Genomic DNA, 26,116 nt, shown 5'->3' on the forward strand with positions numbered 1-26,116 from the left:
TGATACATTTTCATTTATTGGATTTACAAACTTCTTTTTTGTGAAATCTGCAAATCATGTGGCTAAATATGTACAGTAAATCTATAACTGTGTGGTAAAACTTCAGCTACACAATCATATATGTCCATGCATAAAAAAGACCTACTTAGTAATATTCTTGCAATGTAATAATGTATTAGTATGTCCATGTCGTGAATGTAATGTAGTAACTTCCGATATTGTGAATTACTCACTAAAATTTGGCTAAAGTGCCACAGAAGAGAACGGCACTAAAATACATTCCACTGAATTTTTCAACTACTCCTTACATTATTTACTATATTCCTGAGATCAGTACATTCATATTTGAAATTATCTAAATGGGAAGTCAAAACAGATTGAAATTATGCCCTTTTGTGTTTTTGCCTTTTGAGAGAAAGCTATGTTTTTATCCAATAATTTTTACAAGACTGAGATTATATGAATGTAACCCATGACATCCTTGGCGAATGGAATCTACTCTAAATTTGTCTTTAATGCAAATTCCTGGACAACTTTTAAGACGTTGCAAGCTTCTGGCCTGGAATTCAAAGAGTGGTGTAAAGAGGAACTGAAAATCTACTTTTTCTGTGATAACTTACTTCAAATGCATAAAAGCCTAATTTCTCTACATGTAGGTAGTACTTAGAATACAAGGAAAAACAAATTTAGTCTGCCATATGGACTTTTGCAATGTATAGAGAGAAACAGCTGTGTCCCAGTTTTAGAAAAAAATAGAATAACTCATCTATGCTTTGATATATGAATTTTGGATTATCAGAGTTGATGAAACCTAAAAACAGCACCTGCTACTGAAGAATTGTGCTATTTAACTTTATCAAATCTCAAAAGCATGTATATAATAGTAATCAACCTCATGCCATGTAAGTGCTTGTGTGCCATCAGAAGGGATGTGCTAAATACAGATGTGGCTTAAATGCCTTCCTAAAGGCATCAGTTGACCAGTATGACTTAAAGCAACAGGAAGGCAGTTCCACCATCTGTATGACATTGATAAAAAGGCGTGCGTACCATTGTTTTTTGGACCTTTTTTATTGTCAAGAAAATAAAGGTAACAAATCATTCAAAGTCATCAAATATCTCATAAAAATGGACCATAAAATGGAACAACTCAGTTGTGGGATCAAGATGAGAGTCAGCCCCATTCCTATTTACTCTGTATATTAACCAAATGGAAGCTGTACTTCTCAGAGATGCCAAGGATTTGCCTCATGAGGGTGCTGGACCTTTTCTAACTATTCTTTATTCTGATGATGCTGTCCTGATAACAAGACTATCTCAAGGTCACAGGCACCTACATGAATCTTTTGTCACCTCATGAACTCCCTTGACCTTTGCACCAACTTTAGGAATCACATATAATGATAGCCAGCCCTAAATCAACAAAAAAGACAGTTTGTTCAAGGACATGAACTTAGTAGGGACTCAGAGTTCTCCAAATTGGGTGTAAAAGTTGACAATAAAAAGTCATAGTCCATGCTCTTGACTTTCAAAAAACAACTTTGTTTCTGCTATTTAAAATGTTGCCTCTAGACTAGAGAACAAACCATTGAAAACTATATTAAAGATTTACCAAGCTAAATGTGCTCCCGCCATTTCATATGGTAGCAATATTTGGGCTATGTGGATACCTCCACATCATAATCTGTATAGGATAGTTTTGCAAGATGTTTCCCGTTGCTTCCTCAGAGCATCCCTATACATGTAGCTCATGAGTAATTAGGTTTGTGCTATATTTCTGATGTCCTTGGCCTATGTCCCTTACTCAGATAGCTCTCTCTCTGGGTTATCAGTTAAACTGAGTTTAATTGAGCCATTTTGAGTTATTTTATGAACCTTGATGGGGAGCATTTGATCCCTTGGTTGAATTACATTTTATATGATTTCAGAGTGCTTCGGTGTCTGGAACTTTTTGATAATCCGGACTGTATTGGGAAATGAGACCTGCGATAGAGTAAAATTTACTTCCTCTCCCATAGGAGACAAGACAGAAATCATGAATTAAATAAACCCCTGTGCAAGCTCACACTCATTTGAAATCTACCTTGTTCATGAAACCAAATTTTGCCTCAGTGCCAAGTACAAATCATTGTTACATTTCAACATGGTTCAAATTAAATTTGGTACACTATTTACTTGCAGTGCCAACGGTCTACCACCAGGTCAAATGTTTGGGCCCTTGTGGCTGTGATTCATCTTCGGTTCAGCATACGCTGCACTTAATTTTGTTCTGTATGCTTTATGCACAATTGAGGTTGAGGAATATTTCACCCTTGTATTGTGGTCTGAATTCTATTCAAGCTAGGCGGGCCTAACTGTATTTAACATTCTTGTAATCTGATCAAATTTGTCTTTGTATAACTTCTTTTCTATGAGATCCTAACTAATTAGGATCTTTGATTGATTTCTAATTATTTTAACTTTGTAAACTTTTTATTGTATGTGCCTTAATTATTCTTTTATGGTTTTCTTCTTAAGAAGTGAAATAAAAGAAATTGATTGAGTTTAGGTTAAAGATTCTTCTTGATGACCATTCATCCAATAAAATGGTTTTCTTTAGTTTGGAAGCCACCCAAACTGCATACCTTCATGTGTAAACCCACACATCACCAACTTCTTTTGGGTCGAGATCCAAGAAGTGAGCATGTCAATGTATAATAGATGTTCAGAAGCTAGGAGCAGGTTACAACATATGAAATCTAGTCTATAGAAAGTCCTATAGGAAAACGTGTCAACAGTAGTCCAAAGAGGCTGAGTTGTACAGTGGTGGTCATGTATGAGAATTATAAAAGCTTGTGTACTATGAGGCACATTTTCATATTCAGCAATATAAGACTTCCTGATGTTTTGCCATCTGATGCTCAGCCATTTTGAGTCAGGTTATTCCTTGAAAAGATAAAGGTTTTAGCAGATTTGTCCGTAGGCTTAAGGATACACTTAAGGATGGGGATCATTAGCATGCCAAAATAAGTGTTATAGCAAGGCCCCACTATCATTTTAACTATTTGCACTCTTCACTACAGGGATATTCTACAATTTTAACAATCTAAAAAAGCTCCAGTCTTTTTCTAACATATTTAGATGGGACAAGTACATTCTTGTCTGTTGATAATAAGGCCTTTATTAAGCAGTGGAATAATAAAACTTTGCTTCAACTACACAGAGATTGTTGCAGCCTTGACCTTAAATTCTGTGAAGGCTAAATGGTCCAATACCCAATGACTACCTGGTGTTTGACTTGTATGGGTCCAACTTTGTACAGTCTTATATTCTGTGATGATGGAATGACAGAATAAAAACTAAATGCAAATATTCAGCAATGATATAAGCAAGGAAGATACATTGATGGACCAAGTAAAAAAGGACATTGAAGCCTCATTTGAGCTGCATCAGCACATCCGCTGGGCCCTGTGAGAAGGATGCTTTAGTTTTACAGCATCAGGGGTTTCCTGCTGAGAGTGGTTACCTCACAGAGGTGAATCCAACAAGAATATGGAAACCGGAGCATGCTCTCTTTTACTGTTACGCTTGACTGAGTGAGAGTCTCAGGTCCAGTAACGTTGTAAATAACATTTTAACAATTCTAGGGTCTTTGTGGACTTTTGAATCTGAAATAGGGTACATGTTCCTTACAGCAGTTTGGGCTCTTCATCATGGGACACATTTTTTAGTAACCAACCCTCCTGGTTTTGAACCCCCCAAAAAAGGTTCTTATTTGTGACATTCAGAGTGTCACAAACCGTTGGCAGTTCATACTTTGCTGCATGCTCTAAATCCAGGATAGTTACTCCCAGCCTTCTGAGTTTTGACCTTTCAGATTGCTCCAACTGAAGATTTTTCACCTAACTGGGATGTTCCTCGGAAGAAACTGCTTAAAGATTCTATTTTTTCCACCTAACTTTTAGTTCTTGTTGGGTGATGGAAGGAAATGACATGAACTACCTTTATGACAAGAAGAGAGAATCCAGATCTATATACTTTAAGGTTTCTTGCTATGTGATACCACTGGTTGACCTATTGATGATGAGCACCATTAGGTTTCAAAGATTATGTTCCGTCTCAGAGGGGGCACTGAAGACCCTTGTAATCTGAATATAGTTGTGAAGCCATGACTTAGTGGGTGGCTGGGTTAAGACACAGAGAAAACCTATGTTGTTTGGCCTTAGAGAAACAGCTCCCAGACACAGTTTATGGGTTATAGTTCAATCAGAATAGGCAAGTACACTGTTAGGTAGTCTCAAACAGTATAACACCAAGGTTTCTACTCCATGAAAGAAGAACATTGGAAAAGCATGTTAATCAGCTGACCAGAACAGATGGTTATTACATACATACCCAGGTTAATCTTCATCCCTTACAAAGGAGAAAAAGAGGGCAACAGAAGCAATTACTATTACAGGCTTAAATATAGATTAATGTTGCTTGATGCATTTGTGCTAATATTAGTAACAGGCAATATATTGACCACAACGTGCGGAAGTTGCACTATCTCCATAATGGAAATGTGAAATATTAGACTGTAACCTCAAATTTGAAATTATTTCAGAGGGAGATCCCAAAACACGGGAGTAGATCACTAATATTTTGGATGAGGGTGATCTCTAATGTCCAAAAAAGTTCATTAGGTGGTAGACTGCTACAAATGGAATAGCTCACAAGAGGATGTCAAAAAGAGTAAGAATTTTGCCTGGTTTACAAAGTGCCTCAAGACTTGGATGTTTAATTACCCAGACTCTTGTGACTTGCTATAGTAACTGGATTCCCTTCCTTGCAGGCTAATATAGATGGGCTATATAATGATTTTATTGCAGTACACTAATTATTGAACTAGTAGTTAGAGTTTGGTCAGCTGTTTCATAGGTAAAGTATTTTTATGTTGCCTATAACTTCGCCTTGTTTGATGAAACTTCAAGATGTTCTAAAAATGTCCCATGTTTTGACTTGTTTGTGCATGGAAAGTTTTAGGGTAATCCGTCAAACAGAGAGAAGGAAAAAGTTGGGCCCAAAAATGCAAAACTCCAATGCATTTTCCTTAGACTTGTTTAAGAAGGGCTTCAGCAAAAACTGCAGAATTTACACCAAATGTGTCTGGAATCTAGATCCAGGGCCACAGATTTTGCTTTTTGTAATATGGTGTAAACCCATTCAGTAGTAGAGAAATGAAGGTTAAAAAATGTAGAGATCTTGCGAGAGTCACTCAAACTCTATTAAAAGAAAATAGATCATTCTGGTTGGTCCGGGGAACTTTTTGTCCCTTGTACCAATGGACAACAGGAGTGGGTGCTCTGATTGGCTACTGGCAACAGGAGGAAAATGTTGCTGCAACAATTACAGGACTAATAGACGTAGTCCCCTGCCCTGAAGTGTTACATGGAGACAATTTGAGGGGCCGGAGTAAGATTACCCTGCCCCCACCTAGGCCCCAAGTAGGAAAATATATATATATTAGTGGTGTTGTAGAAAGAAATGTATTTGGAGGAAGGCAACTGTCAGCTAAATGGTAAACAATACCCCATTGCCAGGCACTTTAAAATGCAATGCAACAAGAATAGTACCCTGCTATCCTGGTGTATAAGACACCATCCTTGTGAGAGAGGGGGTGACAGAGTATTGGAGCTTAGGCTCCTTGAATCAAGGATTATAATAGAATATCAAACTATGCACCCTATAGGACACAATGGCGATGAAGAACTGGCAGTACATGAGATGAATAGATAATCAGACCTAAAATTTACAATAAGAAGCTGCAAACGGAAAATCATCTAGATTTTAAACAACCTTTTTATTCTCACTGCTGCTGGTTTATATTGATTTGTTGCACATATTATGCTGGTTCTTCACTTGATGTTTAATGAGTATTTTTTGTGTATATCTTTTGCAGATTTCCCTGTAATTATTGTGAGGCAAGTGGAAGGCAAAATGAGCAACAGATATCTTTAATAGGAGTGGAAGCCGTCGTTGTAGAGATGAAACAAATGTTGATTGATAGAAAGAACTTTCACACACACAAGAGGATCCGCCTATTTGGGATCGAGTTTTAGTACACCACAAATGATATTTCGAAGCTGGCCATACCGACAGAGGCAATTAGGCAATGCGTTAAAAAATACCCCCTAATGTTTGTTAACTGAAGGGTTATTAACCATGAGGTACCTGGTACAGCAAATACTGAACCAAGGCCCACTGGGGCAATATTGTTAGTAATTTACGTTTACCGTTATTTATTCACTGTTTGTTTACTAAACCGAAATCAACAGTGAACTTGAATGTGGTGCCCTAATTCCCTGTTTACGGACTATGGCAACAACAGATTTGGGCAGTGCGCACTTGCGCAGTAAGCGCGCGCATAGGAGCAAAGCAGTTACCGGCGTGGTATAGGCAACATTGTAAGCCTTGTCGGGTTTAAAGTTGGGTGAATGAATATGAACAATGGCGGGCAGAATAGGTGTGAACAGCGCGCACTTGCACATGGAGCAAGCATAGAATAACAGAGTGAATATCAGCGCTGTTTAGGCGTTATTGTAAGCCCTGTTACACATAAAGTTTTCACAACTGAATTGAAAACTTTATTGATTAAGCAACGAAGTAAGGAATTGATGGTTTCCTTTCTGTAGTACAAAGAAAGGTTTTTTATGTGATTGCTACACTTGCCAGAATACAGAAAGCTGTAAATAGTAAAACAGCATCGCAATTTGTGAGGGTTTATCTGCATTGTGTTGCAACATTGTTACTCGTGAACAAGGAGCTTCGTGCTCTGAAACGCGCAGCGTTGCATTGCCAGAAATAAACTTTCTTGAAAGCACTTGGGCCGTGGTGTGTTGATCTTGTAAGAGGATACGATGCGTGTGTTGGAGGTATAGGGGCTCGCCACCCCGCCATAGCCCGCCATCACTAAGAGGCTTGGGTCCAGTGCAAACAGGATTGCTGGAATATATATATATATATATATATATATGCACACCAACACTTCCCCGCTCGGGAGAGATCACCACGGACACCTCACATGGATTGCAGAAAGTTTATTCATGCAACTGCACAGCAACGCGTTTCGACTTAACGTCTTGATCACGCTAAAGAAGCTACCCAGTAAGCACACTTTCATATACTTTTGTGAATAAACATCAAAAAAGGACTTACACCTAAGTGAAAAGAAATTCATTGCGGTCCCGCCATTTTAGACTAGTCACATAAATCATAAAAATCAAATGAAAATCATTGCGTGTAACACAGTGTTTCCCCAATTCTCCACTGATATTGTATGCCAATTGTTCAGGTTGCAAATTATATAGTCTGATCACGCAACATTTAGTCCAAGTGGATAAATTATCATTCTTTGGCATATAATTCATATCACAGAAACTTTAGAGATTTGTAGCCCAAGTGGGCATTCCCCTTCTCAGTCCCATACTTGTCCATTTGGAGTGCCTCCCATAAGTCATATATATTAATATTCATATAGTGTACTATGGAAACACTCAATATTGTACCCAAGTGAGCGACTGTGGATATATATCAGTGCACAACGCAGAGAGTTTTAGCCCCAGTGGGCACAATGTTGCACATTGTCAATATATCAAAGTGTCTTTATGAGGCAAAGTCCACATTTCAACCAAAATCGTGTGCCACCACCTACAAATAAAGAAACAGAATAATGCTGTAATCAACATATATCAAAATAGTACCTTTACATTATTAAAAACAAAGAAAACAGCAGCAGATAAAACCATAGAGTCTCAGTATATTATACAGATTAGTGCTAGGAGTATAAGCAGGTAAGTTTAGTATAGGTGGATGGCTAATTCTTCACTGGAATTTAACCCCTGAGGCATCATAGTCTCCAGGTCTATGATATATTTTGATTCCAGTTTGCGTAGGGCAAGCTTGCGGTTCCCCCCTCGTACATTGTTGGGGACATCGTCAATCACAACCATCCGCAGCAACTTTTCATCTTGAAAATGTTGCTCGAAGAAGTGTCGGGCAACCGAGTACTGCCTGTTATTGTGCCTAATCGCCCTTACATGTTCAAGCACTCTTTTCTTCGCACAGTGTATAGTGCTCCCTATGTACGCCCTGTCACATGGACATAACAAGGCGTACACGCAGTACATGGTATTACAGTTTAGATTTTTCTTAATGGTTAGTTCTCTCTTGGTGCCTGCCATACGCAAGATTTTGCAGTCTGTACTGTTCCTACAGGCTTTACATTTCCTGCACCTCGTATACCCACCAGTTGTTGTTTTTTTATGCCCCTTGGAGGTTATAAGGTTAGGGCTTAACTCATCTCTGAGAGAACTACTTTTCTGGAATGTTATTTGAGGTTGATGGTTCAAATGTTTCTCAAGATGCCCATCAGTCAGCAGTACATGCCAATGTTTTTGAAGTACCCTGCGTAATTGTTATGTCCATGTGACAGGGCGTACATAGGGAGCACTATACACTGTGCGAAGAAAAGAGTGCTTGAACATGTAAGGGCGATTAGGCACAATAACAGGCAGTACCCGGTTGCCCGACACTTCTTCGAGCAACATTTTCAAGATGAAAAGTTGCTGCGGATGGTTGTGATTGACAATGTCCCCAACAATGTACGAGGGGGGAACCGCAAGCTTGCCCTACGCAAACTGGAATCAAAATATATCATAGACCTGGAGACTATGATGCCTCAGGGGTTAAATTCCAGTGAAGAATTAGCCATCCACCTATACTAAACTTACCTGCTTATGCTCCTAGCACTAATCTGTATAATATATTGAGACTCTATGGTTTTATCTGCTGCTGTTTTCTTTGTTTTTAATAATGTAAAGGTACTATTTTGATATATGTTGATTACAGCATTATTCTGTTTCTTTATTTGTAGGTGGTGGCACACGATTTTGGTTGAAATGTGGACTTTGCCTCATAAAGACACTTTGATATATTGACAATGTGCAACATTGTGCCCACTGGGGCTAAAACTCTCTGCGTTGTGCACTGATATATATCCACAGTCGCTCACTTGGGTACAATATTGAGTGTTTCCATAGTACACTATATGAATATTAATATATATGACTTATGGGAGGCACTCCAAATGGACAAGTATGGGACTGAGAAGGGGAATGCCCACTTGGGCTACAAATCTCTAAAGTTTCTGTGATATGAATTATATGCCAAAGAATGATAATTTATCCACTTGGACTAAATGTTGCGTGATCAGACTATATAATTTGCAACCTGAACAATTGGCATACAATATCAGTGGAGAATTGGGGACACACTGTGTTACACGCAATGATTTTCATTTGATTTTTATGATTTATGTGACTAGTCTAAAATGGCGGGACCGCAATGAATTTCTTTTCACTTAGGTGTAAGTCCTTTTTTGATGTTTATTCACAAAAGTATATGAAAGTGTGCTTACTGGGTAGCTTCTTTAGCGTGATCAAGACGTTAAGTCGAAACGCGTTGCTGTGCAGTTGCATGAATAAACTTTCTGCAATCCATGTGAGGTGTCCGTGGTGATCTCTCCCGAGCGGGGAAGTGTTGGTGTGCATTGTGCAGGGCTTCCGGTGCCCTGACCACGGACCGCCCTGTAGACGGCCTCTTCCTTACCGGAGTTGGTTTGCTGATTCATATTAGTGGAATAGACGCCGACCACGTTGTGCCTGAGTCGCTGGTATCCGCAGGAGGGGAAGTGCTCGTAACTCCGCGATAGGACCGCTGCTCGACTAATCCACGGGTGGCGGAAGTACCAGACAGACGCTGAAACCGAATGCCGGTGAACAGCCGTGAGGACTCGTCGGGGTGAGGACTGTGGGAGGCAGCTTGCTGACGCTTGCCCGGTGGGGAGGCGGAGGTATTGTGGCGTTCTAGTTGTCCCCCTGGACTAGATCCTTCGGTACTGCAGTACCGGCTTGGCATCAACGTGAAGGGAGCCACTGGTGGATTCTGGACTACGTAGTCTTTCCAGTGGCATCACATGGTATTTTGTGGAAATTAACTCGAATCATGGCTGCAGCTTTGGAAGCGAAAAGAAAAACGGCAGCAGATAAACTGTTTTTTGCACAAGGAGGTGCCTCTGCTGAAAATGTGACTGCAGAAAGTACAAACAAAAATATTTCGGAGGAGATTAAAATTCAGAATCTGTTTGGGTAATTAGAGAAACTCCACCGCAAGGAACTTGCCAAGTGGTGGGAAGCGGAATCTCTACAACGTTATATTGAGGCATCTAGGGTACCGCGGGGGTTAAGAATTTTTACGATCCCCACTTACGAGGACCCTGATCCTGAAATGTTGGACGATTGGTCCAAGAATTCAAATGCGTGTTCCATGACAATGATGATGATATTGGTGAAATACGCCCTCAAAGACCGCAAAAAACTTCTTTCTGCGGATGGTTGTGATTGACGATGTCCCCAACAATGTACGAGGGGGGAACCGCAAGCTTGCCCTACGCAAACTGGAATCAAAATATATCATAGACCTGGAGACTATGATGCCTCAGGGGTTAAATTCCAGTGAAGAATTAGCCATCCACCTATACTAAACTTACCTGCTTATGCTCCTAGCACTAATCTGTATAATATATTGAGACTCTATGGTTTTATCTGCTGCTGTTTTCTTTGTTTTTAATAATGTAAAGGTACTATTTTGATATATGTTGATTACAGCATTATTCTGTTTCTTTATTTGTAGGTGGTGGCACACGATTTTGGTTGAAATGTGGACTTTGCCTCATAAAGACACTTTGATATATTGACAATGTGCAACATTGTGCCCACTGGGGCTAAAACTCTCTGCGTTGTGCACTGATATATATCCACAGTCGCTCACTTGGGTACAATATTGAGTGTTTCCATAGTACACTATATGAATATTAATATATATGACTTATGGGAGGCACTCCAAATGGACAAGTATGGGACTGAGAAGGGGAATGCCCACTTGGGCTACAAATCTCTAAAGTTTCTGTGATATGAATTATATGCCAAAGAATGATAATTTATCCACTTGGACTAAATGTTGCGTGATCAGACTATATAATTTGCAACCTGAACAATTGGCATACAATATCAGTGGAGAATTGGGGACACACTGTGTTACACGCAATGATTTTCATTTGATTTTTATGATTTATGTGACTAGTCTAAAATGGCGGGACCGCAATGAATTTCTTTTCACTTAGGTGTAAGTCCTTTTTTGATGTTTATTCACAAAAGTATATGAAAGTGTGCTTACTGGGTAGCTTCTTTAGCGTGATCAAGACGTTAAGTCGAAACGCGTTGCTGTGCAGTTGCATGAATAAACTTTCTGCAATCCATGTGAGGTGTCCGTGGTGATCTCTCCCGAGCGGGGAAGTGTTGGTGTGCATTGTGCAGGGCTTCCGGTGCCCTGACCACGGACCGCCCTGTAGACGGCCTCTTCCTTACCGGAATTGGTTTGCTGGCTGATATATATATATATATATCATCTATATATATATATATATATATATATATATAGATATATATATAGATATATATATATAGATATATATATATATATATTCACAATCGCTCATCAAACAAAAGCAGTCGACGCCATGTCTATGCGCTAAACTTTTACTTTAATGTCAGCTGAATACTGCTAGACGTGTTTCGCCTGTCCTGCAGGCTTGGTCACTAGTAGTTCAATAAAGTTTTCAGTGCATTTTTAACTCAAAGTGAAAACAAGTCACATGATGGACTACAATAGTAGAGTAGGACAACAGACTGGTAGTTTTGTTAAGCAATCAATGTTAGATTCAACAATTAACTATGTTACCACAAGAGTGGATCTATTCAAATTTGTTAGGTCCCTTAAACTTAAGAAGTTTTTTGCGGTGGCCCCAAAAAAACCTATTACACCAGCACACCCAAATGAGAATGCTCAAAATGAGAACTTGGACGTAGATGACATGAATTTGATGCTAGAACTGTATCAACTTAAACATCCGAATGAACAAAATGAGTCAACCGACGAAACCACTGATATTGCGAGTACAAGTGATCAAAGGATGGCAATAGCACACCAAGAAGGAATAGACACCAACATTGAGACTCTGACAGATTTCAAGCCAACTTCCAAATTCACCCCTATAACAGCCAAAGACTCTGTGGATGTATTTGTTGATTTTGTGACTAATGAGGTTAAAAATCTATGTAAAACATTAAATGCTAAGAAAAAACCATTCACGCAACAGTCTAAGAACTTTTATCATTTGGTGGACAAACTAGGACGTGATAATAACTGTATTGTTCGGAATGCTGACAAAGGGGGTAATGTGGTTCTTTGGGGTAAACAACAGAATTTAATGGAGGCATACTAACAATTGACAGAGAAAATTCTGTAAAGGTAAAGGAAGGTAAAGGAAGATGTTATGAAAACATGTCATCAATCGTCAACACTTTATTAGTGGAGTGGAAATGTCAAGGGCTAATAAGTAAAGATGAAATGTTCTTTCTAAAGATCTGCAATCTAACCACCCCGGTCCTTTACCTAATTCCAAAGATCCACAAGGATATGTTAAATCCTCCTGGCCGTCCTATAATATTGGCCATTGGGAGTGCATTTGAACATACTGCCAAATTTGTCGATTCATTTCTATGTCCTCTAGTGAAGAAATTACCCTCATTTATTTTAGACACAGGGGATTTTCTACACAAGGTGTATGATATCCCATGGGAGGATGATTTCTTATTAATGACCATAGATGCCACGACCCTCTACACCAGAATCCGCCCCCAGGATGGCATAAATGCCACTAAACATTTTCTGGGGAGCCGCCCGGCTAAACTCTGGCACCACACACAGATGCTAATTAAAATGATCACCATTTGTTTAAAGAACAAATTTTTCTTATTTAATGGTGAGTTATACCATCCGGTGTGTGGGACGGCGATGGGCATCTGCTTCGCCCCCAGTTATGCTAATTTGCATATGGGCTGGTGGGAGGAGCAGGTGGTCCAATCGTTGTGGCACACTGAGTGGCAGAACAATGTAGTACATTGGAGTCTGTATATCGACAACCTTTTTGTCGTCTGGAAAGGCACCGAAAAGAGTGCAGGGGAGCTTATTAAGAAACTTCAAACCAACACTTTGAACTGGAACTGGAAACTAACCAGTGTCATTAGGGCGCTGGAGGTCAATTTCCTAGACATCTTACAGTGTATGTACATGAGGGCAGATTACCGAAAAAGTTATATCGCAAGTCCACTGATGGGAACACGTTATTACATGCTACGAGTTTCCATCCAGTAAAACTGGTAAGGAGTATCCCCTATGGGGAATGCCTTAGGGCAATGCGCAATTGCAGCAATGGGCAGGCTTTAGATGCAGAGTTATCCTGCCTTAGATCTCGCTTCCTAGCCAGGGGCTATTCCGAAAACTGTCTTGACTCTGCAATCTGCAAAGCTAAAAAGAAAACCAGAGAACAGATCTTGTTTGACAAAGTAACAAAACCTTGCAAAGTACCACAAAAGGAGAATAACCAGTGCAGATTAATTACCACATACAACAAGCAGCAGGGGGAACTGAAGAAAATGATCTACAAACACTGGCACATTGTGCGTAATGATCCAGTTCTAGGTAAATCAATTCAGAGCAGACCTCAGTTCACTTTCAGAAAAGCCAGATCCCTTCATCAAGCATTAGTCAGCAACATGCTGCCTAGCGGCACAATATCTTGGCTAAGTAGGAAGGATGGTTTTATCAAATGCCTAAAATGTAAGGTGTGCATGTTTGTTAAAAACACTACCAGTTTCTCATTGAGCTTTTCTCAGAAGGCACAACAACGGATAAAAGGGCAATTCTCATGTAAAACTGACTACATGCTCCAGTGCCCATGTGGCTTGAAGTACGTAGGCAGCACTGTTCCAGTACACAAGAGGGTGCTGCAGCACCTGCGTGCCATTAAAAATGGAGATAAATCATACCCAGCGGCGCGACATTTCGAACAGCACCATTCTAAAAATACCAAAGGGTTGTCCTATTTTGTAATTGATGCTGTCCCGGTGAGTGCAAGGGGCGGTGATCGTGAGAAAAGACTACGTAAGCTAGAGTCTAGCTACATCATTAAACTTAACCCAAGGACCCCGGATGGTCTCAATATGAAGAAAGATTTACATACCCATTTATAATGCTTCTCCCCTCTTCTGGTTAGTATTAATCTCACTGTTTATAGGAGCACTTTTTCACAGATGTCTTGACTACAATGGAGTATTCAATGACATTTTGGATAATGTAAAAAATTTGAAGGTGACACTGGTTTTGTATCTTGGATTGGCCCACTTGGGCATAATTGTGGAGATTGCACTATATACTAGTAATTTATACCCAGTTAGGCAGAGAAGGTAAATCCGTAGCTGCAATGTTACCATATCGCCTAACTTATTTACATGCAGTATTTCAGACCACTATAGTCAAATGGCACGTGTTAGAGCGAAAGCACAATATACAATATACAATATACATTGGAGATTGTTATTTAGCGTGGTGATGAATTGAAATGTCTATTATTTTGCAATAGAGCATAGAGCAGGATTCCCTTTAATTGTTGAATATAACATTGATTGCTCAACAAAACTACCAGTCTGTTGTCCTACTCTACTATTGTAGTCCATCATGTGACTTGTTTTCACTTTGAGTTAAAAATGCACTGAAAACTTTATTGAATTGCTAGTGACCAAGCCTGCAGGACAGGCGAAACGCGTCTAGCAGTATTCAGCTGACATTAAACTAAAAGTTTAGCGCACAGACATGGCGTAGACTGCTTTTGTTTGGAGAGCGATGGTGAATTGATTTAGACCGTGATTGGGAGGTCCAGTGTGTTTATGCGCCCTTTGGTCTGGAGGCAGCCGGCGTTCCTAATCGTTTGTGGAGTGTATATATATATATATACATATAATAAACCAATATCCACTCCAAAGAAAGGTGATGATGACGCAGTGTGGGAGCTATAAAAACTTTATTCAGTCGCTCTACATCAAACATGTTTCAGCTGTAGCCAGCCTTGTTCGTAGATATATAAAAATAACTGCACTGTCCTTGGACAAGAAAAAATGCAATTTGCCCAATTCTGATAGAACCACAGTGGGTGCTTTATTGTTGAGTTGTAGTAGATTCCGATAGGCCCACAGGCGTTCTTCCAGAATTGGGCGTACAGCATATTTGCTAGTGTGAGGAAAGTGCAGTCATAATTAGCTGGTGTCCCTTTCCACCTGCCGAGGCCGCCCTGTCAGGGTTGCCATGCTCCCATGAACGTAAAAGCAGTGTTTCAATATATGTGAGTGTATGTGAGTGTGTGTGTGTGTGTGTGTGTGTGTGTGTGTGTGTGTGTGTGTGTTTGTAAAACTGAAAATATCCAAAAGTTAAAGTAACATTATAGTCAGGTGTAATTAAATATCAGTTTAAAACAAAATCTTAGAAATTCACTATAAGTAATGTTACAGTTCGGTACATTTGTCAGTGTGAACATTAACATTTTGAACTAAAAACAAAACACAGAAATTCACCAGTTATAGTTAGCAGCATTAACTATAACGTGTGCCTGCCATGCTCTACATATGACCTCACATACATCACTCATGACATGTTCTATGACCTCATTTATGACATCACTGATGACATCTCAGATGACATCAATGATTTCTACTATACTCCGTACCACCTTCGGGACCTTAAGTTTCGAGGAGATGATCACAGCTTTTGCTGTGAGCTTAATATTGTTAAAGGTCTATTTGGAATTTCGTTTCCAAAATGATATCCTGAACTAATGTACCCCTTCTGGCTTCTCATATTATTTCCAAGAATATTATGCTGGGAAAAATGTCCAGTGCATGACAATTCAGAAAAATAGTGTTGATATCTGTGATGTCAAAATTCGTCCTTAAAAAGAGCTCTATAAAGTGCTGAATCATTGACTCTTGGAGGTTAGCCAAACTGAATGTGTGAAAAAGAAAGATGGCAGCACCAATTTAAAGCTACTAATTGTTATGTAAATACAATAAAAAATTGGCTCCACTGTTAAATGAAAAGCTAAATCGGAATACTTGTTAAAGAAGTATAATTGTGACCAACCTCTTGAAGCCAGCAGAGAAGATAAGAAACTAAATCAAACAATGCACACTAGAAATGCCACAGTAGCCAGATATTAATCGACTGAGAAGTCAACCCTCTGGAGCGCTATCCATAGGATGAAGAGTTCTTCCTCATGAACGCCCAACAGGTGATTTCATATCAAAAGTCAATGCCTTAGGTATTTCTCAGCTTTAGAGAAGGGGTTTATAAGAGAATTGGCTCAAAGAACATGCAACACTGAATAAGGGCAATGGATATTGGTACAACATATAGCCTCACGTCTCCCTTCCCATAAACTCAGAAATCCTGACAAATTAATCAGAGGCTGTGTGAATGGCTTTGGACATCATTGTGACTTGCTCCCTCTTGATTAAAATCTTATGCAGAATTTTCAGTTTTTCCTAGCAGATCACCACCTGTTGCACATAGACCTGCTGCCATTTTAGGGCACATTTATTGTGGGCTTTATTCGTGAACATATGTGGGGTCATTGAATTATTATTAATCAATGGCCATAGTCAAAACTAAGGCCCCTTATCCCTCATCAGGGACAGACACAATGTGGGGGCAGTCAGTGAGGAGCAGTTTAATAGTTAATCTATTATGGCTTCTTCACAATATTTAAATGCATTTAGAAGATTGCCAGTATGAAATGTTGTGGCTAACATCTGCAAAAGAACACTGTTATCAGCACACCAGACTTAAAAATAGAAGGAGTCCAGCTCTCTAAACCCTTTGATGTTCTATGCCATACGCATCAATAAGAGACACTCCTAATTTTGGCAACTCTCCTCACCCTCACCTGAATATTCTCCCCTTTCTTTTTCAGAAGATAGGTATTCTTAGGCGACATGTATATTTATGTAACTGCAATTCTTGGATGACTCTTGAAGTAGAACTGCTTGCCAAATTATGGGTATAAAACTCAAAATTCAATATGAACAGAAAAGTAATTCTGCTTTCTTAAACATGAATTGAAGTGCGTGAACGTCATTCTTTTGTTTAACTGTACAATGTCTTAGAAAGTTGAACATGGGGCAAGGTTTCACATTCGCAGCATCTGAAGCGGAGCAGACATCATAGACTCCACATGCTTTTATCGCAATGGACTATAAACATCTATACTGTGCAGAAGGACATCCCTTGCCTGGACTCTGGCAGCTCATGCATTGTGCTCTAGTACATTAAAATGGCTTTGTATGTCCACTGCTGGTTCAGCACTGAGTTACAGGTAGCCATCATGAAGTCAACAATTTCCTATTCTAAGGCTTCAGTAGTGCAGAGTGGGGGAGACAGTGCTTTCCATGCCTGGGGACTGTCATTTCCACAGGACCATAAAGCACAGTTCCTGGGGCTCCCCAGAGATTTGGCTAACTTGCACTTACAGTTCCCTCACCTCTAATGTGTAATTATTTAGACTGTATAAATGGAACCATGGCCATATAATGCTCCTCTCATTCAATGAAGATATTGATTGTCATAGTCCAAGGCCCACTACTAACTCTGATTAAATAGTACTGAATGATATTGATTTGATTAATTATAGTACTGAGTCGCAATTGTTTTGATTAATGATGACAGTCAGATTCAGGCAAGAAACAGTATCCCACATATACGTATATACATTCTAAATTTTGCACATATGTATCACTATGAGAATAACCATATACAAACATGTGTATTGGTATGAAAATGCAATTAAAATCGACTACAACACTAAAAGATCAACAACAGGGGTTATACAGCAAGATCAGGAAGGAAAATTCTAGGAAGGTAGGGTTGTGCTGGAAAGTAACTAGAGTGCTTGTAAAATACATTCATTGCTACATGCACAGACTGGGCAACATCGTGTGTACCCTGTGCAGGGCAACATTTCACAAGCAGCATATAAGGCTATTGTTACATTGCTCCACTTGAAGGTACAGAGGATAACCCAGGTTAAAACCATTAGGAAACATGGAACTGATAGGGCATGCAAAGATTATGACAGGAGGTGACTTGGGTTCATTGGGTTTAGTCACATACCTCTTTTCCCTGCCAGGATCATCCAAGATTGAATGAACAATAGAGAAATAGGGAGGAAATTTAAATATGCAATCAGGCATTAGTTGGGACTGTTGGATGTTTTGTGTAGGAGAAAGATGTTAATTTACTGTAAATGCACTATTAGATTGACTTTGATGTGAAATCCTTATACATTGTCTAATATATTGATGTCAAAGTGAAAGAAAAAGAAGAGTGATCACATTAAAAATAAGAATCATTGTTTAATGGAAGATTTTAAATGATCATGTATACAATTTGATGCACAATAAATAGAAATCTGAACAACTATACTAGTCGCACATGCAGGAATGTATGATATTGGCCTTCCTGAAAAAAATAAAAATGGTGAAAGCTGTTCTAGAAAACCAGCAAGACCATCTTAATGCTGCATATTTGGTGACATATGTTTGCAACACTGAGGTATTTGACTGTTGTGGAAAGCTGTGCTAAAGCACTGGCTATTTACTTATATGAAAAGAAATAACTTGAAGAGGTAGATAAGTTCATATTATAGAGCCTCATTTGCATTTATATATTTGGCTGGAGCTTTTGCCAGGAGAAACTAATGAATTAAAGATGGATCCATAAAAATAACAGTTATTTTAGAAAAATCTTTTTTAATAAAGTCTGAAAAGTAGGAATTCTTTACTCAAGCTAATTATCCTCTAAAGGTAAATATAAGCATAATGAGTAAAAGGGGGAAAGATCATTTTAAATAATACGTTTTGTTTTTTCATCATCTCTGGTGAACAACTGCTTGTGATTTTGTTAGAACCTTGTTTGCTAATGAAATAACACCCTGTTCCATTACAGAGAAAAGAACATCAATTAATAAAATCTGTATGAAGCACGTGTGCTCACCTCTGCATGATGTTCTTCATTTTGCTGCAGCACTTCGATGACAAGTTCAGCAAGACGGATTGTATCTTCAAGTTTTTTGGCAGGAGTGACTAGCCGGCCTACATTTTCTGCAGTATAAGAGTGTGCATTAAAACTGTGCAATTGATCACATATATTTCTGGCCAGTGGCGTCAGTTATCTTTATAGTTACATTAAAATTAATAACTTTAAAAAAACAATGCTCATGCAAGTACTACATATTTAGTACTGGACAGACCATTTATCCACTGTGTTTTTTTTAAATAAAATGAGAACACAGTGCTCCAGCTCTAAATTTAGAAAACAAATTATACAATTTATGCTTTTCTTCCATATGAATTTAATTGTGACACTTTATTGAGAAAAATCACAATGTTAAATTCCCCAGAGACAGCATACTATCAATCAATGGAACAGAAACACCAGATTTCAAAATGTGTCTGTTTGATATCTCCTTTTAACTTCATCTGTGTTGGGAAACTATAAGTTTGCCATAGCAATATAATTTACCAACCTGAAGCAAACATCACAACTTATGATAGTACACATTACTGAGAGTTGTGGTATTGGGAGCAGGAGAGAGTCTGAGTTGCGGGATCAAAAACAACCAAGAAATCTGCAGACTAGTTGTAGGTCAGTCCACTACAAGCAGTTTGATGAGCCTGAGGGAACTAACCTGGCATCATATAATGTGCCTGTGTTGAAACCTGCAACTGTATAATGGATTTGCATTACCTCTTAGGTATGCTTACATGACTACTGCAGCCTTCTTTTCTGAGCAACTGCTGCTGAGTTGAGTCTATCCTACAAACGTATCACCAACACTAATTCAAGTGACTCAGTGAGACAAAAGGAGAAGAGAAAAATTGTAGGAGGTCACCCCAAGATATTTTTCTAAGAAAGGCAATAGAAAACTAGTGTAATTAAGGCCAGGAAATCTGAGAAGAATTGGAGCTGTTCTGACAATAATTCACTTTGCATGTCTAGTTTTAAGAAATAAATTGTATTCCCTCATCTATGCCTCCAACGACTTGCTTGATATATAATTATATTGAGCCAAGATTCTATTTGGCACAACAAGAAATGCACACACTACCATGTTTTAATTCTGAAACTCAAAGAGAGTAATATCTTTAACTAATTTACTAACACTAAAAAACAAGAACTTTTCAGTCTCACTTGTTTCTTGTAGCAAACCATCAAATGAAGGGGTTCCAAATGTAATGCCAGATACTATTTTCCTGGCTGGACATTACCCACCTATGCACTTTAACAATGAAAAAGAAAACCACACTGTCTGTAAACAGTGTTAACACATATGCATAAGCTGTCCATAGGCAATGAAGCTTGGCATTTTGGAATCATTAGTTTGCCATAATTAAGTTAAATACTCCAAAACACTCTTTGGCCCACATTTTTTCAGCTGGAGCGCTGGACATTTGTTAAAAAGCATAAATAATAAAACTCTAAAACATTTCAAACAAAATCATTTGAACTCAAACAACGATTATTGTCATGCAAAATGTTATGTAACAATTATGTTATTTTGTGCTGACATTTAGATTTGAAAATGTTTGATATGCCAGACATTGCTAGACAAGGAAATGTGGACATATTCTTGCAATAGCCAAAAACCCACAATGTAAATGAAATTGAAGTAGGTTCCTTGGTGGAAAGTCTTCTAAATAACAAACAAAACAAAGATAAGAACAGAATGAATGGAAAACAACTAAACTAGATAAGGCTTTGAAAGAATTAAATCGATTACAGTACTTGGTGTATGCCTAGGCATGCCTTTGTGCCTCTGACTTAAGGTGTTAGCCTGCGTTTGAATGGGTGGAGGCACAGGTGGTGGTTTTGACATAGGTTTAGGCCGGCGAGCTGGAAATGCATGATGGAGAGAAATAGGAAAATGAAAGAAGCATGTGACTTTATAAACAGAGACAAATGAATGACAAAGTTTAAAAGAATGGTAGACCGAATGGTCAAACACAAATGTAGGTGAAAGCTAACTCACCTTCTACATACACTACAGTACTATCACTACAACACGTAGTCAGTATTTCCTACACAGAATATAACACTTAAACCAGTTTTGTAATGGTTATTGATGAATTTTTGAAAATGTTTAAAATATAGAGTGGCTTTAAACATCTTATTTGTTGATTCACCTTTTTAAAAATGCCATATGGAACCATTTTAAAAAGGGAAAAATAGGCACTGGGAGGAATTGTTTGTAGCCTTTTGATTAATTTTGTATCGACATTTTGTACGAGATTTTAACTTCTTCATGATCCTTCATGATCCTGCCAATAACTATGTTATACATATTTATTTACAGGGGGTCTACAAACCCATGTTAAGGATGAATGGGATGTTTTGGGCAAAAGATGGATGATGTCTTTATTGTACTGTCATACTAACTGGGAAAAAGCTATTATTATAACTGTAGTAGTACTTATAATAGCGGTACCTGTAGCAGTGCTTGTAGCAGTAACATTAGTAGTAAGTTTTAATATTCTCAATATTAAGATTAATGTAAATGCTGCTAGTATTATTGCTACCAACACTGCTAATACAATTACTACTACCACTTATATTTCTTCTGCTACAATGGCTCCTATTAGTATTAACATCATTACTACTACAATTACAAGTACTACTACTAATGATAATGATAATAATAATATCATTATTGTAAAATGTGTGTGTGCAGGAAACACAGGAAGTGGGCTGTGCTGACACTTGACTTTTCCATGAACACATTTGAACTTAATATTCAAATAATTAAAGTACGTTAATTCTGCTCTTCAGTCCTGTATAACAGGTAATGGTTTACCTTCAATAGGGGCTGTATTTCACAAAACAAATGCATAACTGGTGTAACCACCCAGTGGCTTCTTGTTATGAATACCAATACCCACTTTATTGAAATGTACTCCCAAACATAGTTGTGTTGCTTGAAAGCCATGTGTGTTCTTTATACAATGAATGTATCCTTGTCATATGAGAATGATTACTAAATCTTCCAATGTTCCATGTGCTATTCAGCATTAAGCTTAATAGTGATATACTTCTAGTATTTGGAATTATTGCCAATGTTGCCAAATGACTATAAATATCCTAACCTTCACCATTACATTAAAATAAATCTACTTTCAATCTCACATATTAAAGTTACAGAATCAATAATTCATTATGGGGAATAACTGGGTTATAATTCGTTTTCTGAACTATTAAAATGAGTACATTTACTTCTAGATGTGTGTTTCCTATTTATTTTGACCTCATACAGTTAGTGATCCTACTAGAAAGATCAATCTCTGGAAACACATGTTGATGCTATCAAATATGTTGCCTGCCATTGTAAGTGTAAGAACACTGCATTCTAAGCTTGACTCATCGGTTACACTTTTTACACATTGTGTACATCAAAATGTCATGAAAATCACAAACAATGCACTTAATAGTGCGTTTGTTTCTAATTATCCCCTTGAATTGTTTGGGTTCTCTTTTAATAAATATTTAATGGACGATATTTTCTAGTGTTGTTCTCTAAATCATGTATTTAAGGACATTTGTATGAGGGTGTGTATTTATGGATGTATGTCTACATGAATATATGTGACAAAATCAGCAGCAGTAATTATGGTTAAAGTTAATAAGGAGGGGGAAAATACCTAGGCTGCACAATGTTTTAACCAATCTATCTGTAGTGGGAGAATTAGGTGGCATGGAAAATAACATTTATCATCTGTTGAGCTGCTGAACTACCAGAGTTTAAATAAGTAACAAAATATATTTAGAATTGTTGACGATTTATCAGTCTTCTTAGAGTATTTTCATGAAGATGTCAATTTATTTGATTGATCATTCAGCCATAATGTGTTCCTCTATATAATGGTTATTGAGCCTAGGGTTCTGACAGGTTTCTGTGCAGATGGAATAGGGATCACCCGCTGACTGCTTTGGTCACATGCCTCTTGCAGGTAGATTCCAAGCCTAAAAACAGCACCAAAGAAATGGAACCCCGTATATTTAATAGAGTTTTAATGGCAGGGGTTTCTCCATTGGAAAATATATTTTGTCGAAGCAGAAAAATGTTACATTTGCTAATACAATTTTGCTTTTTTACACAAGTAGAATTTCCACCTAAAACAAATTATGCATGTAGATTTTTTTACTAACTAACTACTAAGAAATTGTTGCATGCCATAGTTTTTGAGAACTACTCAAAATACTCTTTGATATATGGTGTGTTTTTTATGGTACTATTGTAGCAGACTGTTACATGAAGGGCAAATGTGCATTCCTTTTAGTGATCAGGTTCTGAATATTTTAGAGCTACCAGAACATATTATCTAAATACATTGGTGTTAGACCTGTCAGTCTTAGGCTTAGCCTTCCTCCTTAATTTTTTCTGATCTTGTTTTTGCTGGCATTACAACTCTGCACACTTTACCACTACTAACCAACGCTAAGGTGCATATACTCACTCCTTAAAACATTGACTTATACACAGCTGTCATTTTTAATTTACTTATAAGTCCCTAGTAAAGTGGCCAAGGCCCTTAAATGTATTTGCTACAAGTGGGTCTACAGCACTGCTTGTGCCACACACTAAAGTAGCCCCTTCAATATGTCTCAGGGCGGCCACTGTAGAGCCTGTGTGAGCAGTTCAGAGTAATATTTTGACCTGGCAAAATAAACCTTTTGCTAGGCCCAAACCGTCCATTTTAATACATATACGTCACCTTGATGATAGGCCCTAGACAGCCCCTAGGGCAAGGTACACCTTATTTAAAGAGTAGAATGTGTAATTTCATGTTTTACATGTCCTGGTAGTGAGAAACTCTTATATTTGTTTTTCTCTACTGCATGGCCTATCTCTCCCATGTGATAACTTTGGAGTTGCCTTTTTACATTTTATAAGTGTACTTTCCAATGGGAAGAGATAACCAGTTCATGTTTGGTGTCTCTGGAATCACCATTTAAAATCCGTTGGTGTCTCTGGAAATCACAATTTAAAATCCTAACTTATGGTGAATTTGGATTTTAAATTTCAATTCTGAAAATACCACTTTTAGAAAGTTGCAAAAAGAACAATTGATGGACAGAATGCAGAACAACGTCATACATTCACCCCAGTACAGATTTCTGGGCCTAAATCCATCGCTTTTTTGCTCCCCATACCATTCCAGCTTGAAACCAGTCATATGGAAATCAGTCTTGACCCTCCGTCCAATGGGAACAGTCCAGCCCGAACTGCCAGGCCAGGTCCTCCCTGGACTGGAAATAAGCATCCTAGGACCGGTTTTGGGGTCTCGGGATCAAGACTGACATGCATGTGGCTGGGTTCAAACTGGAATAGCATGGGGAGCAAAAGAAACGATGGATTAGAGCCAGATCTCTGTACTGGGGTGAATGTACGACATTGTTCTGCATTCAGTCCATCAATTGCTCTTTTTGCATTTGTCACCCCGAGTGGGACAGTTATGCCCAGATGTGGGTCTTGGGCTCACTGTGCCACTGGATTCAAGCTATCCTGGCTGATGAGGGGGGAAAACCTGATACCGATCCTAGGTTGCTTGTTTTCGGTCCTTGGCAGTTTGGGCTGGACTGTTCCCATGAGGCACAGGGTCAAGACTGATTTGCCTATGGCCAGGTCTAAAGTGAGGTGGCATGGTGAGCAAATGAATGATGGATTTAACCCAGATCTTGACTGGGGTGAATGTTTTGATTTGTTCCGCATTCCATCGATCAATTGTGTTTCTTTTACTTTTAGAAAGTTGGCATTTTCTTGCCTACCCCATTTGCAGCCTGCAGCCTGTGTATTCCTCCTAGACAGCCACACACAATGGGAGCCTAGGTGTGACTGGATGGGCCATCACTGGCAGGATGGGAGGGAGGAGCTTGGCACAGCCTTACTTACACCTGAATAGGATGTGTCCTGTCTCCACACAAAGGCCTGCATGCCCCCTTTAGTTAGTTTGGAGCTAGGGCAGGGGAGGCAGGACATCTGTGCACTTCAAAAGCATGCCCCCTAGAAGGTCCTCCCCACTTGAAAGGCACAACTAGGTGTAAATACTGGACCTCAACATCAACTCTTCAGTACACTTCTGGACCTGTGCATACTCTGCCAGGAAGGAAGAAGGACTGCTGTGCTGCTGAAGGACTGCAACTCGGCTGGACTACTGCTTTGCTGACCTTCTTGCCTTGTTGAGAAAGACTGGACATGCATCTCTTAAACTCAGATCCCAGAGTGACCCCAAGGGCTAGTTGGCTGGCCTCCTGATCTGAAGACTTAAGGACATAACAGGCTTCCAACAACCTTGCATCTGTAACTGGACTCTGCAAATTGTAAGTCTACCCTGCAAAGAGGGGTCATCTGAGTCTTGGACCCTTGGATGTGGGCTTAAGATTGTTTGCCTGCCTTCGGATCCAGCTGAACTGATGCATCCCCTCTACTGCATGGTGCAACTCCGAGCAGAACTGATGCATCTCCACTGCTGCGTGGATTGGACCCATTGCAAAGGATTGCATCTCCTTTGGAACCGCCACTGTGTGATGCATCTTCGGTGCAGATCCTAGCATCTCTCTTCAACAGCAGTCTTGATTATGACGCCGGACTCCACACCGCCGTCTCGAAGTTCTTCAAAACCGATGCATTGCCTTGACTGCATCCAGCATCCACGACAACAGACTTTGCATTGCAAGCCCCGTCAACAAGATCCTCAACATTGATGCAATGGACCTGGCACTGCAGCCTCGCTGCATCTAAGAACCAATGCATCACCTTGGCTGGGCAATGAATCTTCAACGCAGAACACACGCAATGCTCTGCAACCCAGGGTTTAAGGTACTCTGTTCAGCTGATTTATATTTATATTTATATTTATATATATATATATTTAAATAACGTGGCCTAACTGGTTCCCTGTAGTCAGCCTGTGTCCCATCTTGGTCAGTCTAAATTTGTTACTTTGTCCCAGTCCAGCACAACTAAATAGCCGCAGTTGATACTTTACGCCTTTTGGCACTATTATCCCTAAAAACGTAAAAATTCAATATCCCCAGTTCA

General features: G+C 38.9%; 1 protein-coding gene across 14 annotated transcripts in view; it reads right to left on the reverse strand.

The window, feature by feature from the left end:
- Positions 1–26,116, reverse strand: part of CADPS (calcium dependent secretion activator) — a 1,592,252-nt gene that overhangs the window by 555,316 nt on the left and 1,010,820 nt on the right. For all 14 annotated transcript variants that reach the window (XM_078661538.1, XM_078661533.1, XM_078661537.1 and 11 more), the window contains one exon: positions 19,018–19,124. In XM_078661538.1, the coding sequence (XP_078517664.1) occupies positions 19,018–19,124 (107 nt within the window). The remainder of the gene's footprint in view (positions 1–19,017; positions 19,125–26,116) is intronic.

The sequence above is a fragment of the Lissotriton helveticus genome, chromosome 9 (assembly GCF_964261635.1).
Source record: "Lissotriton helveticus chromosome 9, aLisHel1.1, whole genome shotgun sequence".
In the NCBI taxonomy this organism is placed as follows: Eukaryota; Metazoa; Chordata; class Amphibia; order Caudata; family Salamandridae; genus Lissotriton; species Lissotriton helveticus.